Source organism: Alexandromys fortis, unplaced genomic scaffold, assembly GCF_014885135.2.
Source record: "Alexandromys fortis isolate MF-2015 unplaced genomic scaffold, M_Fortis_MF-2015_v1.1 scaffold_147, whole genome shotgun sequence".
Lineage (NCBI taxonomy): Eukaryota > Metazoa > Chordata > Mammalia > Rodentia > Cricetidae > Alexandromys > Alexandromys fortis.
Window position 1 is genome coordinate 1220533 of NW_026068029.1, and position 18289 is coordinate 1238821.

Consider the following 18289-nt stretch of genomic DNA (forward strand, 5'->3'; position numbering starts at 1 on the left):
AAGCTGGCATGCCATTCTGGTCTCCTAACTCAAGCCAGGCCACAGCTGAAGTGGAATTACTTCGTACATACGTGTTGTCATCTGGTACCAGGCCAAAGAAGCACACCATGACTGACCACACCTGCTATCTTAGGACTTTGCACGCTTGAGGCAAAGGTTTCTATGTTCTGTTTCAGAACAACGGAATTTACTAAAAGCCTTTTGTGTGTGTTTATTTATATGATGTGAGAAAGTCCATTTCAGTCGTTTAAAAAAAAAGTTTGTTGGGTTCCACTCTGTAAGCCCTGTCTGATCACTTCTTACTGATAATCAATGACAGCTGAGTCCAAAAGGAAACCTGGACCTCATGACCCTCCGAGTAGAGCATCGAGGACCACCTAAGAAAATGTGAAACACATACACACACAATCTTAATCTACTCATCCCTAGATCTAATGATCAACCTCCTGAATAACAAAAGAGAAATGAAACTATCACAAGCCAGACAATGAGGAAATAATGGACAAAGAGCTCAGTTTCTTTAGAAATAGATTGGACAGAAGGAGGACCTATGATGGAGAAAGTGATAGATGCAGAGAAATTTAAAACATGTCAACCCATCACTGTGTATGTGCCTTATTTGGATCCAGATTCATGTCAACAAATTCCATACAAAAAAAAGGTTATTAGAGGATAGTGAACATGGAGTACATGCTGAATTATTTAAGGAATTGCTGCAATTTTGTGTGCATGTGGTAATGGTTCTTTAAGAAACCCTTTTATTGATAAATATTAAAATATTTATGGGTGGAATTATCTAATGTCGAGGAGTTTATTTAAGATAAAACAGAGCAGAAATGTGTAGGGACATAATGTCAACAAATTAGCCATAGCTGAGAACTGATCAACTGAACAACAGGTACAAAGGGATTTTTTGTATTATTCATATTTTACCTATGTTTAAAATCATTGATAACTAAGGATTTTTAAAAAATCTTTTTGAAAATATACATCTAAAGTGTTACAAGCTCCAAGTATGGTAAAAAAAAAAGTTTTCAAATTTAAATATGCAAAAAGTTCTGCTACTACTCAACTATGGACCAACCCATATGACTGTTAAAACTGTCCTTGGCAGAACAAATTACCCTGAACAGGAGTTATGAACCAAATGATATATGTAAAATTGTATGAGAAGCAAGTTGTAGAAATTTTTACCTGTTATTCAAGATAAAATGCTTTCCTGAAGTAATAATAGGCTAATTAAGAATGCATTAAACACCAACCATGTGGCACATAGTCAATGGCATTGCTTCTTTTATAAGGACAATGCCAATGTTTCCTCTGTCAGAGTCATTTATTAATATATAAAACTCATAACTTCAGATATTATTTGCAAAGTATACAAATAAGAATGCATACATTCAAAGGAATGAGTGAAGCAAAGATGTACAAGAACATGTTGTACACAATGCTCTCTCCATATCAGGATACAGATTTTAGCCCTCATCCTAATACCTGTCAGTACTTAAAAGAATATTTATGTGATATCATTGTAATCTCTAAAAATTACAAATGTGGTACAAAGATTAGGATTTAACTTAGCTGCATAGTCATGTAATTAAGCCAGGATTATAGAAAAATGGGTTGCCATTTACAAAGATTATTAAGTGGGTTTATCAAACAAAGACTCTGATAAAGTACATTTTGGCTCATAAAACACACAAAAAAAGCTAGACGTTACGTGTACACTAACTACATTTTGTATTATCAATTATAGGACAAAAGCAAATATGCATTTACTGTAATTATAGGCAATGTAATCACTGGGGGAACGTGGTGAAGTATACATGGGTCCTCCCCATAAAGTTTATGTTTAGTTTTTATAAATTCCTATGAATCTTAATTACTTCAAAACAATAAAGGTTTTTTTTCAAAAAAAGTAAAATATATCCAACGTCCTAACACTATTCTCTGGCGAATGGGATAGGGAGAGAATAAGCAGACCACTCTAAAATCAAAGGTCTATTTGGATAAATCCCACCAATAGAAATATTCTCTGCAGTAATGTGGTCTGGTTAGATATACATTTTAGCACAATTTTATGATGAAGCAAATCATGAGTATGGACAAGTACTGAAAACCCTACCACAACACAGAGCAACGAAGACACTATTCTCACATCTATTCTTCTATGAGTCCCTTTTTGGTCACTACAACCTACATCACCATGATACTGGCATTATGGAATAGAAAATTGGTTGAACTATGTAAAGATGTGTTGCCTTTCTTTAACTATGTAAAGATATATTGCTTTTATTTATGCTACATTTGTTTAACTATGTAAAGATGTAGTGCTGTTTTACCTTGCCTGTCTAAGGCACCTGATTGGTCTCATAAAGAACTGAATTGCCAATAGCTAGGCAACAGAGGGACCAGTCAACCAGACATGGAGGAAACAGGAAAGCAGGATGATGTAGATGAGGTAAATGAGCCTCGGGGCAGCACATAGATTAATGAAACTGGATTAATTTAGATTTAAAAAAAGGCTAGCTAGAAATAAACTTAAGCTAATTAGTCTCTGTGTCATGATTTGGGAGGTAGTTGAGGGCCCAAAGAAAATGTCACCTAAAGACTGGCCTCTCTGCCTTTGTGCCCCATTCTTCCTAAAATGGCAGCTCCTAGGGGACTTTCCCGAGCTGCTGGGAATATGTGTGTCTCCTTTCTGCAAGGTGACTTGACTGAGGGCAACGTCCCTATCTGCATCTTATTGTCTCTGACTCTTCAAGGCATCAACAAATGCCTTAGTAACTATAGGAACTCAAAAGAGATTTGATTAATGAAGAATAAAAAAAAGAAATAAAGGAGAAGACAAAAAGGGATAGATAGATACAGACAGGCAGACAGAGATATGGGACCTGATTTGCTGAACTGTATACATAGGAAGATTACAGCAAATATTGTTTTGTTTTTTATTAGAACCATCCATCCTTGTTAGCTTCTCGAGGGACTTCGAATCCCTTCAGCAATAGACAGCTTGACTGAACATGGCCACAGACACCACTAGACTTCCCTTGTACTGAAACAGAAGGCTAGTAATTGAGTTGATGCTACAGATAGGTAAAAGACAGCCAAATGATTGAGATCATTCCATTCAGTCAAAACCTCAAGTACCAAGAATTCTAGCACTGCATGCTTTGAGAGGGGAGTTCACTACAGTCACCTTTCCATGGTAATGACCTGGGATGCATTTTGGGGTACAGTTTGTTTCAATAGTTCCAAAAACTATGGGGTGTATTCCCTGAAACTCTTCACTTGTGAGAATATATAGCTAAGATGGTATGATGTTAAGACGTAAAGACTTTCCAGTGAGGTGGTCCCCAAATCTCCATCTCTGTATCAGTAAAAGAGTTACAAGGTACTTTTTAATGCAGTCAAAATGCTACAGTGGCTATGGTAGCAAAGAGAAAACAAGTAGCAAAACACTAACTGGTCATGTCCCAAGTCTATCCTAATAGTGAGTCCTATCATTTAGTGAGGACCTTCATATGTGAGGTGGTTTATATATAATATTGCTGTTGGAACTTAGACTTCATTTCTTCATGGAAGTAAAATTGTTAATAACCTGATCTGGAACTCCACAAAAAGCACATTTAATCTACAATATTCCAGAGATACAGCATTGTTAATGTGGAACCTAGTTACCAGGCATGATTCTATTCTAATGAACAAAAGAGTGTTCCAGAGCAGCTAAAATTCTACTGTGGACTCAGGGGAGAGGGCAAAATAAACTCTCACTGTTCTACTCATTTAGCTGGCCACAGTAGTGGAAAACCACAAGGCCCAGCTCACAGGTGAAAAATTACCAAATACTTCAGCATCCATACCAATCCTCCATAATCTAGACTCAAGGATAGAATGAAGTCTGGAGCAGGAGGGTTCTTGAACTTTGGAAGTGGAGGGGAGGGGTCCTGCTATAGCCACTGGGTCAACCAGCCAGTACAGTTGCGTCTATGTGTGGCAGGCTTTATGACCCAGAGCCATTGCTGAGACACCAAGCAAAAAAGGTCACCTAAGTACTTTTCTGGAGATAGCTTCAACTTCTGAATCAAACCTTTGTCCATCTATACTGCTGGGTGAATAAAGGAACACCAAGGCAATAGAAGAATACCATCTAAATTACAATTTTCCAGATGGAAAGAGACAATATTTCAGGATTGTTTTGCTAAGACTGGATTGTCCTCCTCTTTTCAGGAAGGAAAGACAGCAAGTAGCATCACACCACTATGACACAGGTCAACCTCCTACAACATTCATGCCCATGACTTTGGCTCAACATGGCACAAGATAGACACAGACACCCACATGGAAAGTTGGGTTAGTGACTGGGAGAACAAAGCTTCCCGGTCCTGACCTTTTGCTCCATGAGCTGGAAAGGGTAGTAGAGAAGCTGGAAGGAAACCTTCAGGCCCTGGAGAAAAACACACCTGAAGTTTGTTCTCACCATTGCAAAAGGAACCACTTTCTCATTCAAGGTGAGGCCTGGCCTCTTGACTATCTTGTCATATATTCAATGGAGCTGGCATGCATTTATCTTGAACACAGTACCTTGGCACTAATAATTTTGCTGTATTTCCCCCAAGTTCATCAGAAGATACTAGGGAATACTGATCATCTCATCTCATTAAACGATAATTACAAACTCAATGGGAAATGACATTCTAGAAGTACGGGGAGGCACAGCAACATGTGCCACCCATGAGCCAGTACTACCATGGGTGAGGACTGGCACTCACTTATCCAGAGATATCTAGAACCTATAGCTATAGATCACATCTATAGGGTAATAAGATTACTAAATCACAGTGGGCAGGGTACTCTAGCCAACAAAACACCCACAAGCTTTTGTCACAGGCCTCTGGCACAGAACAATTGTTCATAAGGGAGGCTAGGCCAGAGCCTCGTGGTCTCCCCCTCTCCTGTTCAGTAGACTTCCTTACTTGACTTGGACAGCTGCTCATCCTGGGAAATGCCAAGCTCATCCGACTCCCCCGACAGCTCCTTGATGAAGTTGGAAGGAAACATTCCAGTCTTGCCGTTAAGTACACCTTCCCACCATCCTTCCTCTACCTGTGTGGAGGCAAAGAGAAGAGAGGTCCGAGGTCAAGTTAGAAACAGAAAGTAGGTCACATGGCCCTTATGCAGACAGATAAGGGCGTTAGCCTGGAACCCAATATAAGTGGGAAAATGTAACACTTCATTTTCGTCAACTTCGAACTGAAGTTTGGCATTTCCTTTGGTTATTAAAATAGGTAACATACCAGTATTAGAAGAACCTGTGACTCATCATGAAATAACTCATGCATATTTTCCTAACACATCACAGTTGCTGTGAGTACCTCAAAATATTATTTGTGCTACTTTAAAATGGTACAAATCGTACCTGGTAGGTGGCATTTGTTATTCACTGTATTATGAAGGCATCACATATATTTCTATATCAAACTTTACTTTTATTTGATGTGTACTTCACTATAGTTTGCTTTGTAATTTTATGTGTTTTGTTTTATGAAAACCACTAATAAAAAACACCTGTAAATATAACCAGGCAGGATGGCATACATCTGTAATTCCATCAGTCAGATGATACAGCAAGCAAGATAATAGCACCTGTGATGGCAACCTGGGTTACACAGCTATATCAAATGGCTGGGAATGTGGCTCCTTAGGCAAATACTTGCCTAGTGTCCACGAGGCCTAATTTCTACTCTCAGAATGCCAAACAAACAGCAGAAAGGAGGAAGAAGAGGAGCAATGAGTGGAGGAGGAAGATGAAGAAGAGAAGAGAGGGAGGGTGGAAGGTTTTTCAAGGGAACCAAAACTAGACAGTCGAGAGGAAAAAAAAACTCTATTTTCAATTAAATTTTAAAAATGTAATTACAAAAAACACCTCTGGGGTAAGGGCTTGGAAGGTAGAAAGATTTTCTATGGGTTCCTCCTGGGATGTGGGGAGAACCGGAGTATCAGAGGGCAGTAAGGTTTCAGTTTTACTGTAGGAGCTGGACCGGAAAAAGCAGTGAGAACACACAAGACAGGTTCCGTTTTGAGGTATGAACTGGTCTTGATCAATGAGCTAAGGGCAAGTGAAAGAAAAACTGTTGGAAGAATTTGAGATGTCCGAATACTTGGTTAGCTTCTTGGAGGAAAACTAAGGTCATTTTGAGAACAAGCAAGCATTAGGTTACCAATAAGAAGTGGGGTGATAGAAAAAGGAGCTAGAGACTTTAGGATCTTTTCTATAGGTATGTATTACCAATGCAAGCCAAACACAACTTAAGAACTTAAATAATTCAAACAAATAATAAAGAAAATTAAAACTCAAAGCCCAGTTCAAATTCTATCCTGAAACTTAGCTGTATGAACTCATTCCTTTTTCCCCTGCCAAAATAAACCCTCTTCTCCATCTGCCTAGCAGAGCTGGTTAACACATCTCAAGCAGCATATTTAATTAAGCACGACCTTTGTCTCTGTTAGAGGTGTGTGCATTATGGTCCTATGCTAGAATCTGGGGGCACAGAGTCATATATGATAAGTACCTGTTTTTTGCTGAAGGAGGTGACAATCTACCAAAATAGGGAGGTGTGACTAAAGACTAAGGCTAGCAATCCAGGATAAATAGATGAGAAAGAGACCGTGACTCGGGGCAAATCAAACTTGTTACATGAAGATGAGCTCACCTAGAGCTGGGGTGGTAGAAAGGATAAATCAAAATTAAGGTAGGCCTTTAAGAAATTAGAAACAGTTGCTACAATTAGGGGAGCTATGTTCAGGGCATTCCAGAAGGGAGAAAGAAGCTAATGAAGGGGGAATGGAGAAAACGGAAGAAAGTTCATTTAGGATGCTCGCTAGAAAAGCATAGCATTGAGATTTGTGGAGTAGGAGGCACATTTGCATGGCCACAGAATCTTAAGGGAAGAATGCACACAACAGCATCCATGTATGGCTGTCCTGATGATTATTCAGTATCAGTTCACTGCATTTAACACAATTTCCACCGACTAGCATTTCCATGTTTCTATGCCAACTCAGTTGGTGTGTATTATTCCTTCAAGAGGGTTTTGATAGGATTAAGATGGTTGGAAGGATTCACTGTGAGTCTGCATATCAATAGTCACAGGATTTGTAGCATGGGGTCCTTGTGCTAGCTCTAAATAAAGAACCATAAAATAGCCCCTTTCCTCTCAGGAATCAGGGCAAGAAAAAACCCAGGGCAGGACTCACGACTGAGTGGCACAATCCCAGGCTGCAAAGGGAGCTGGACCAACTCCATCTATTCAGTTTGATGATGTCTGAAATATTCCCATTCCTACTAAGCAGCTCTAGTGTGAGACACCAGGAAAACACTCCTGACGTGTAGGATCAGCAGCTGCCTACTGGGAAAACAAAGGTATCTTTGCCCTGCCACACCCCAGATGCTAGTATCCCTGTCATTGCACAGCCTGAGAGGCCTGTGGGAAAAGAGCAGAGGTATATCATTAGCCACGCAGCGAGTAGAAGTGTTGACAATAAAACCATTGCTCACCACCTGGGGGATACTCTTCCAATTGCAGCTTCCTTGGGCACAAGGGGTGTTTCTTTGTGACCCTGAGCCCTTCCTGTGGGAAAGCCTGGTACCAGAACCACTGAGAACTGTGTAATACAATTTCTTCCTATAGTCTGCTGCTTTGGTCTCAAGATTAAGCCTGGAGATAGGAGAAAAATGATCCTTATTTTCAAACTAGCTCTCTTCAGAGATTTGGTTCAATTTCCTACAAAAAGACAAGGGCACTGAAGCCCAGCCCAGAACAATGGTTTCCCCCTAGCAAGCACAGTACCAATGGATTCATGCCAGGCAAATCATGAAAAGAAATTCTATCAAGTCCTGATTGCTTCCCCAAAAGGTTTTTTTGTGGGGGGGGGGCAGGTGCTGGGGGGGGACAAAAGGGAACAAGAGATCCTTATTTTGTTACTGCTCTTCTGAATTAGGTCCTGCAATACCAACCATGTGTGGCCATTCCAATGATGTCAATGTTTACTAAACCATTATCCTGTACTGCCTTATGATGTTGGGATATAATCATTGGTGAACAAAACAGACAAAGACCTCATCCTGGAGCTTGAGAGATGGAGCCAGACTTGAAGTGCTTGCCATGGAAACAGAGGACTCACATAAAATCAAAATGTAGCTGTGCACACCTGCAGCCCAAGAACTGAGGAGGCAGGGATAAGAGGATCTTTGGGTTTTGCTGACCAGCCTCGCTAGCTGAACTGCTGAGCTCTGGGTTCAATGAGACTCTCAAAAAATAAGGTAGAAAAGTGATTAAGGAAGATACATCTGGCAACCCAGGCACACACATGTGCACTCTCTCTCTCTCTCTCTAACACACACACACACACACACACACACACACACACCCTGGAGAAATTTCTGGAACAAAAGAGGAGAACCTGCACAGCTTGCATACCTTCTGCTTAGAAATCAAGATATCCCATACTGATGCTTCTGTATTTGAACACCGAAAAAGAACTGTGTACCCTAGCAATAAAGTATAGAGTAAATCTGGTACCAAAGGTTCACAGCTTCTGCCCACAATAAGAGAGGGAGTAGATGCCCACCTTATCCCCATGCCCACCCAATCCCAACTCATCATCAGTCTTCTGCAAGCTTCTGGAATTAGGCTGAAAACAAACCCTAGCTGTGCCTTTCTGTGACCAAAGTGACTTACTTAAGGCCCCATGATTGCCCCTAAAGCAAACCCTACTAATGGCTCATAGCTGGGACAAGGCAGTTTCCAAGTAGTGCTGTTTGGAAAAGGCTGCGTACAGTTTCCATTCCAGCACAACTTCCATGTCTTTACAAGGAACAGCCTTTATATAGGTTCCAGGCTTAAGGAAGTAATTTCTCTACCATGTCCCTATTGGAAGCTGAGGAAACAGCAGAGTCAATTTCAACTCCCAGCCACCAGCCAGCCGTGCAGACATCATCTACATCTGTGAAGCAGGAAAGATGCCCAGGAATGGAAAGGTGAAACGCTTTCCACTGGAAACTTCTCTGAACAAGTCCTGTGTGTTTGGTCGGACGCATCACCCCAGCTCCCTAACACCCCTTTATATGAAAAGTCTGGAATATTTAGTCAGAGGCCTCATCCCAGCCCCCTGGCATCCATCTCTGGAATACTGGGCAGAAAACTCCATTTCAAGCCCCTTCCTCTGGGGGTTACCTTAGTCCAAACTCCACCTCTAAGAAAGCCCACCAAACGGTGACCCTCCACAGGGAGGGTCAAGAAAGCCTGCCAAATGATAACCCCTCCTCAGGGAAGGTCAGGACCACTCCCACAAGCTATTTAAACTGCCCCCCTCCATGAATGAACATCTATCTCTTCAGCCCTCCTGCAGCTTTTACATCGGTGTCTTTTCATTGCATTCCCAGCATCTGCTTCATATACTCCACACTCATCCCCAACGCATGCGCACGGGTGGCCTCTTCTTCACCCCCATGTGGGTTTCCTGCTTTCGCTTCCTTGCTCATTTGTCAAGTCCATCATCCGTCACCCCTTTTAGATTCGTAGCTTCTTGTGGTGCTCTCCACAACTACTGAGGCTGTTTCAGTGTGCGCATTCCGATCAATAAATCTCCGAGTCTCTATAAATACAGCCTCTCGCATGGTGAAAGCATTTAAATATTTGAGAAGTTTCATAGTTATGCATGTCTGCCATAAATATATCTGAACTCACTTTCAGTTGTGACCTGTACTGTATGCTGATGATTCAAATATAACTACTCTTCTTCACTTGAGGCTGTTGTTACTTGAGATCCGGTCTCATTTAGCTTAGGATGGCCTCAAACTTACTGCTGTAGCTAATGAGGCCCTCAAATAACTGATCCTCCTACCTCCGCCCAGATGTTGGAATTATAGATATGCATCACTACACTCAGCTTACTGTCTCTTCTAAACATGGCATCCCTACCCATAGTATGAATGCTCCAGGACCTGGACCCACTAGGAAAATAGATGTGTTCCCCACTAAATTAAACAGAGACAACTGTAGAACAGCTGGAGTTATTTAGATGATCAAACTCCAATACCAGGATTTTTGTATTATATGTAGCCTTTTAAAATAAGAAATGGAAGTGCTTCTTAAGTAATGGTGGGGAATGGGGGCATGTTTGGATTGCCTATTAACCTATCAGCTTTTGTTTTGTTTTATTTTTGTTTGTTTGTTTGTTTTTAGAGACAGCACAGTTTCTCTGGGTAGCAGCCTTGGCTGTCCTGGAACTTGCTTTGTAGATCAGGCTGGCCTTGAACTCACAGAGATATGCTTGCCTCTGCCTCCCAAGAGTGCTGGGATTAAAGATGTGAGCCACCACCAATTTGGCCCAGTTAGCTTTTAATGAACTTCACCAAATTTTAGTATATGTGCTGAGAAAGAGAACACTGAACTTGACTTCTCTTGAGCAAGAGTGAAAGGAGGAGGAAGCAGCCATCCACCCACGCAGAGGTTTATCTGGCTGAGCGAAGGTTTAAAGCATTTCAAGAGCCTGCTTAGCTCGAGATGAGCGGCTCCGATCTCCTTCTATGGGCATAAGAAGAGGAAGGCAGACAGTTCTGGAGCATGCAAGTTAGCATCTTTGCAAACCGCAAAGCTAGTGCAGGCTCTAATTCTGAGTCTGCAGCCCTCATTCACCAGCCGGCCTGACCGGCAAGCTCTGAGAGATGTCTCCTGAATTAATCACAAAAAAGCATACGAAAAGAAAAATTTCCGCACATTGCCACTGTGGAAGATATCAGATCAGCCTCAGCTAACACAGGGGAAAAAAAAAAAAAAAAACCTCCTTCTTTAGACTCCAGATGACACAGATAGGAAAACAAAACAAAATCAAACCAAACAGGAGCTGCAAGGCAGTCTTCAAGAACAAAAGGGGAAAACTCCATGGGACCATAGCCTGTGCCCAGAAACTCTGTCCCCACACCATATGTATTGTCTGTCATGAGAACCCCACTAGCATTTCTCTGTCTTCTCCACTCTGGACCAGAATGACCCAAGTGAGTATTCATAATGACTTATTTAAAAATCGAAGGAAAAACATCCATCCATCCAGGAATTTACAGCTTGCCATTCTCCTTCCACATTGCCAGCTTGATTCAAGGTTTCGGTGATGGCTTTTCCTATGGCTGAACTGCCTGCCCTCCAGACAAGAGGTGGAAGTGGGGTGGAGGCTCTCCAGCACAACCTCCGCTTCGTCCACTCGGGGGTTGCTTGCTGTCTTCCTTCACCAGGGCTGAGGGCTGCAGGCTGGTAGTCAATTTCTGCCAGACAAGTGAACTGTTATTTCTCCTACCAGGGGCCCAAGATTGTTTCTTCCCAAACCTTTTAGGCCTTCCAGGGGTGTGTGCTTGGTTGCATAGTGCAAAACCAGGTGTGTGAAGAGAAAGGCAGTGCTAAGAAAGGAGGAAGGTAAGGACTTGAAGGATGAAAAAAAAGAACAACTGCTAACCTGAAAAGAATGGGGGTGGCGAGCCTCAGAACTTCAGAAGGCTAGTGTACTGTAATGGATTCATTTACATTGCTACTGATCCACTTTTTAAAAAAGTGCAAAATCAGAAAGAGACACAGGATCCACAGCAAAGAACTCAAACCAGCAACCCATACTCAGGGGAAAGGCCGTGGATACACACACACACACACACACACACACACACACACACACACACGAATACAATAAATATTGGATGTAGGCCTAACCCTATATTATAACAATGTTGAAAATGAACATAGATTGTGATATTTTAAGTTAGTATTATATATTAAGATACATATATAATTTTTAAAATTCTGTGACTCAATTGTTTTCTAAAAACTACCATACACAGTCAAAATCCTAAGAGCTGTATATCAGGGACTAAAAATAGGTTGCATTTTTATGTGAACAACTCTAATACTATTAATCAATAAAGAGGCAATTATAATATTTATATATACAATTATGCTGTACTCTCACAGTTTTATTTTATTTATTTATGCATATGGGTGTTTTGTCTGCATGTATGTCTATGTACTATGTCCATGCCTAGTGCCCCTGGGGGCCAGAAGAGGACACTGGATCCTCTGGGACGGGAGTTATGAATGATTGTCAGACACCATGCAGATGCTAGAAATTGAACCCAGGTCCTCTGGAAGGAAGAGCAGCCAGTACCTTTGACCACTGAGTTACCTCTCCAGCTCCAATATGTTGTAGTTCATTAAGACATTGCTTGTTTCAACAGTATCACAAAGCTTTAATTGCTTCCTAACCTTCATCTGTCCCTAGGACTTAAAGGATTTTGTTTACTTGGGATATTTTTTTTCAGGCCTAGTACCTTCCTAATGCTGTGACCCTTTAATACAATTCCTCATGTTGTGGTGACCCTCAAGCATAAAATTATTTTGTTGTTACCTCATCATGTAATTTTGCTACAGTTATGAATCGTGATGTAAATATCTGATATGTAGGATATCTGATATGCGACCCCAAAGGGGCCGGGACCCACAGGCTGAGACCTGCTGCTCTAGGGGATGAGAAGAGACTGCCCATAAGCACATATACAACATTCGTCTCTCAAGGACAGATATTTATACACTGCTAATGACAAAACACCTGGGAGATCAGCTGAAACAGTAGAGAAATCTTGGTACAATTTTGAAATTATAGATTAAAAGGTTAGCCTTCAGACTCCGTGGCTTTCTTTCTCCCTTTTCCTGGTGAAGCAAACTACAAATGCAGCCTAGAATCCAGCTGGACATGAGCAAAACAGAATCTGGAATTGCAGGGGATGGTCAATGGCTTGTGTCCTTTAGGCGAGTCTAGTCCCAAGTGTAGCAATTGCTCCTCGGGACAACCCGTGGCCCCCTTCCCTCGCAGCTGACAAGCAGAAGTATATAGTATTTCTTAGAAATGTATCGATCATGTTTCTTGTGTTCTTAAAGCATCATTATGCCAGTAAAGGAAAAAGCATCTTCTTTGACAAGACCATTTTCAATCTTGGATCACATGTATATAGATCTATTTCACATGATTATATCCTAGTGTGTGCAATTTTCTGTTCGAATCTGTCCGTTTATTTTGCAACAAGCTGTTTTAGAGTTCCATTTATTCACTTAGTTATTCAGCAAGCATTTATTAAGGTACACATTAGAATTCAGGCACTATTCCAGGTACCACAAATACAGAGACAGATAAAAGCCAGGTCTCTGCCATTGAAAACTCTCAGCTAAGAGGAATATAACCAATAATTATAATGCAAAACATCATAATAAATTAATATTTAAAGGGCTCTGTGTGAACCCTCTTAATGATTTCATGTCTTCTAGTTAGATAAAACAATTTAATTCCTTTTCTTGATTATTTTTCATTATTACAAGCAATGCTACAACCAACACATTTTTTCTGTGTACATTTTTGTTAACCATTTTCTGCAGATAAATTTTTAGAAATGAAATCAGTCATACTTTATTCATATTTTATAGCTATTGATAGTCCTTCATGTAAGTATCATACAGCTAAACAAACTCACCAGTTACCCTAGGCATTGCCAATCATCTGACCAGTAGATTTTTTCTTTGATTTTAATCAGCTGAAACCTACTAACTGTTCTCTTAATTTACACTTCTTTGATAAACAGCAAGGTGGGAGATTTTCACATAGCTATTTTTTTCCTCCAGGGACAGACATGGTACTACATGCCTGAAACCCAGCACTCAGAAGACTAAGGCCGTAGGAACCCAAGCTCAAAGCCAGCTTGGATCTACCCAGTGAATCCCTGTCTCAAACCAAAAACAAAAATGAAAATACTATTCTCCATTATGGGGTTCGTATTTATGGCAAATCCAAGTGTCATCGGGCACTGTTCTAACAGCTTCCTCATATTTTTGATTTGTTTGTTTTCTGAGGTAGGGTTTCATTATATAGCTCGGCTGGTCTGAACTCAAAAGATCCTGCTTCTTCTGCCTCTAGAGTGCTGGGATTAAAGCACATACCACCTTACCTGGCACCTTCATATAGCTTTCAGATGTGATTTCTATATTTTATAACTTACTGTAGTTTTTCCTCATTTTTGTTCTCTTTGTTTAATTACTTTGAATCATACACCAATAATTTAACATTTTATTGGTCACAACTATTTTGTACTGTAGAATTTCTTCTGTAGGAGTCATCTTTTTTTTTGCTTCATTCTTTTTTTAATTAATTAATTTATTTATTAAAGATTTCTGCCTCCTCCCCGCCACCGCCTCCCATTTCCCTCCCCCTCCCCCAATCAAGTCCCCCTCCCTCATCAGCCCAAAGAGCAATCAGGGTTCCCTGCCCTGTGGGAGGTCCAAGGACCACCCACCTCCATCCAGGTCTAGTAAGGTGAGCATCCAAACTGCCTAGGCTCCCACAAAGCCCATCGCAAAATTGACGTTCTGCTCAGTCTCCATTTCTTACTCACGTAATTTCAATAAATATTTCCTATGTGCCCTGCCTGACATCAGTAACATATTAGCACAGATCATCCGAAACTGAGAAACAACGGGAGTTAAAGCACATTCTCCCAGGGCCATGTTAGGAACCCCATTAACTGCTTCCCTAGAGACACATATATTTTTTTGACAAGTGAGAAAACAAAAGAAATTCAGGTTGCAATAAAAACAAACGGACTAGCAGAGATGCAAGTGATCTGTTCTCTGGAAAAGATAACCCCAAAGTCTCCGTTTCATTGCTGCACTGCTCACTATATAGGCTTTGGAATCTAAGTTGGCCATCTTCATCAAGTTCCTCATCCCTCTCATCTTTCTCAAACTTTGGTTCTTTCACCGCTCTCTTGGAGCCAGCCTTCCCACCTTACAGATCTCTTCCTGGTGCGCTAAAGCCAGGTTAGGTGTCAGTGAGCCTTTAAGCCTGACTTCTGCTCACGTGACAGCTCACTTCCAGACTCCTCTACTTTCTATAAACCATGAGCTTCTGTAAAGTCAACTGATGTCCAGAAAATACAAGCAAGTAGAAAACTTAATTCTTTTTATACAGAGAGCCAAATGTTGAACCAGAATAATGAGGTCCTAACTCCAAGGCACAAGATGCTCAAAGCCTGAGGGAGTAGAGCCCAAGCAGCCTGCCCAGTATCTCCAGGAACATTTTACCATAAGGCTCGTTTTGGATAGATAGGATCAAACACTCAGGAGAAAATGGCACAGGAGACTGAGGGTGTCCCCAGTCAATGGACCTGTCTTGCCCCTTAGCCCTGCCTCTGCCAGAATATCTTGAAGGTCTTTGCTCATCTACACCATAAAGTGATCAGGATGATAAAGTGGTTTGGTGTGAAGAACCTCATCACAGAGCTAGGAGCAGAGCTCCTATGTGAAGCCTAGGGTTTCCCACCAGAACAACAACAAAGAAAGTACTGTAGGGAGCGGTGAAGTCCTGAGTGAATGTGTAGTGTTGCCATAAACATGGCCCTATCAAAGACCCCAATGCCTCAGACTCATGGAAGTAAAAAAAAAAATCTTCCCTAGCTATAGCTCATAGAAATGACAAAGTCTTCTCTGGTAGATGGCAAATGCTGACAGTGGGTGCAGAAAATGTCCACTGTAGCGTTCTTCCCCAGGTCCCATGTTTAGGCCTGATGGCTGCTCCCCTACAAACTGCACCCACTGAGATTTGCTAAACCCGTCTTCTTGATCGGTTCTATAAATATCCCTGTCCCCTCCTCTACCTGTATGTGATGACCGTCCCCCCCCCCTTGTTAAGCTCTATGCAATAACCCACTTTTCTGGTCAATTCTGTATAATAAATACACTGAGTTTTGGGTTTTCTTTGTTTTTGGGGGGTGGGGTGGGGTGAATGCATCTCCATTAAAGAGCTCAGTCCACTGAATCTGAGATTTTTTAGGAGTCTTTGTGGTTTATCCTTTCTTCATCCCCTTGCCGCCCCTAGTCAGGGTTCCAGGAACAAAACAAGGCAAAACAAAAACCTTATACCTGTCACATACTTGGTCTAATAAATGTCACATGCCACTTTCATTCTCTCTGAATCCATTGTTCTTCACAATGAAAACTGAACCCCTGCTCTAGAGGTGGATCCATCCATTCAGGGTCCATCAATAACTAAAGAAGACAGGAACGCTGATGACACAGCACTGAAATTTCAAAGGGTCTCAGTGTTATGTTACAAGGGCAATGGCTTCAGATGGCCCCATATATGACCCCAATCTGTCCTACAGGAATTCCCCTGCCAAAACCAATTTGCCTTGGAGACTCAACTAGATGGTCTCTAGAGTCTCTTGGAGTTTGAACATCCATTGCCAAGGCCGATGGGCCTGCACCTGCGCAGCAAAGACTCTTCATGACTGGGTGCACAGGTTGGGCTGACAGCCCCGTGAGGCAACAGTGTCAACTTGCTTACCTCCCCTACAACCTCTATGATGTCTCCAACTTTCAGCTCCAGCTCGTCGTCATTCTGGGGTAGGTAGCTGAACGCCACCTGGCATCGGCGTCTCCGTCGCTCTCCTGGATAGGAAAAGCAAGATATTTAGATATGGTTCTTCTCCCACAGGCCACACTAAGGTTTTAAAGAGAGGCTTCCTGGGCATGCAGGCAAAGTAAGCCGATCTGTCTCAAATGTGCTTTCCGGGGCATGGCTAGAGGCAGAGCAGCCCTGGTCTCTTAGAGAGGCGCTAGAAAGCAGAGCAATGCTTCTTGGTGTTTTGAAAAGCTGCTGGGTCAGAAGCCCATGGACATGAGAAACTGATCCATTGGTACAGAAGGCAAAAAGCCTACCCCGGAGCACTGGAGCACAGTGTTGCCTTAGATGCACTTCCTTAGATGGTGGCCCTTTCTATTTGTTGCTGTTGATTTGATATGAAAGCTGATGTGCTCTGCTAAAGAAACAAGAATGGTCTACTTCTGATGCTAGCAAGGCAAGGAACACTTCCCCCAAGTGTGCAAAGTAAATGAGAAAGTGTCCTGGCCTTTCTCTTACTAATGTCACCCTTTCAACACACTGGACCTCAGGCCTGATAACCCAAAGCCAATTGGATTCCTGCTATTCTTGGTACCATTTCAAAAGTCCCATGGGGTTCAACATAGCCATTTGCACCCCAGGGGATGCATTAGCAAGATCCCTGGCTGTCTCCACAGAGGCAAGTCAAGTTTAAAAGTCAGAGCCATACTTCACTTAGAGGACAGTCAGGGTGACACCATGACATTTACACAATGGGTCCCACCAGGGAGCCTCAGACTTGAAGCTGGTACAAATGTAAATGCTACTGTTTACAGAACATTCATACTGCCTATGTGCATTGTGGGCATAAAACCCATGCATGCGGGACGGCATGCAGCAGTAGTGGTAGGAGCCAGGGAGAGGTATATGAGGGTTAAGAACTGAGATAGGCATGGCTCATAGCTGACCACCTCACACCATTCCTTCATGCCAGTGCTTGGCCTAGAAAATCAACAGGATCAACGACTTCAAAGAAGGGCATTTAGAAAGGCCGGCATTATTTCTGGGTACTGCCTTTGGAGACTCTTTTTCTTTTCTAAGCTTTTCCTTGAAAAGGAAGTCCCTGTAGGGGTACATTAGCCCTACCCCCAGCATGACATCACACAAAAGGGAAGGTGTTGGAACTACATCTGTGGGCTCCCTGATCAATATTTTTCAAAAGCCCATGACCTAGTTCTCGCTTTCGTTTTTCTCTGTGTGTACCTCCCTAAGGAAGAACAGGCTTGACTACAAAGAGGAGGGCAGAAGTTCAGAGTCAATATCTTGTCTAATCACATCTTCAGCTACTACACTAACCATCTCCACCTTTTGCACAAAGTCACAAGTTACTGAATCATATTCAGAACAGACTCAGAGCTCCCAGGCACATTCAATCTAGCAATGTGTCCTGTCAGCTGACTTGACAGAGTCACACAACCTTGTAAGGAGGGCCTGGCTCGGCATGGGCCAGAGGACCCGCTGTGGCCTGGCTCGGCATGGGCCAGAGGAAACCCACTGCATATTGCTTCACTGAAGAACAAGGCTAGATGACTGACATTTGAGTGCAACACATGCTGTCCCAAAGCTGGACATGAAGGGACACATCTGTAATCCCAGAGCCAGGAGGACTGAGACAGGAGGATCCTAAGTTTCAAGTCAATGGAGGCTATTAAGTAAGATTCTATTTCCAACACAAAACCAAAAAAACTACCACTACTGCTCTATAGCTCCCAACAATACAGAAAAGAAAGCAAATTCTGGGCATTGTAAAAGATACATATTT

At 42.0% G+C, this 18289-nt stretch overlaps 1 protein-coding gene across 5 annotated transcripts in view; it reads right to left on the minus strand.

The window, feature by feature from the left end:
- The window catches only part of Sh3kbp1 (SH3 domain containing kinase binding protein 1), a 336874-nt gene that overhangs the window by 152577 nt on the left and 166008 nt on the right, over positions 1-18289 (minus strand). For all 5 annotated transcript variants that reach the window (XM_050164355.1, XM_050164352.1, XM_050164353.1 and 2 more), the window contains 2 exons: positions 16432-16535; positions 4977-5106 (listed from right to left, as the gene is read on the minus strand). In XM_050164355.1, coding sequence (XP_050020312.1) covers positions 4977-5106; positions 16432-16535 — 234 coding nt within the window. The remainder of the gene's footprint in view (positions 1-4976; positions 5107-16431; positions 16536-18289) is intronic.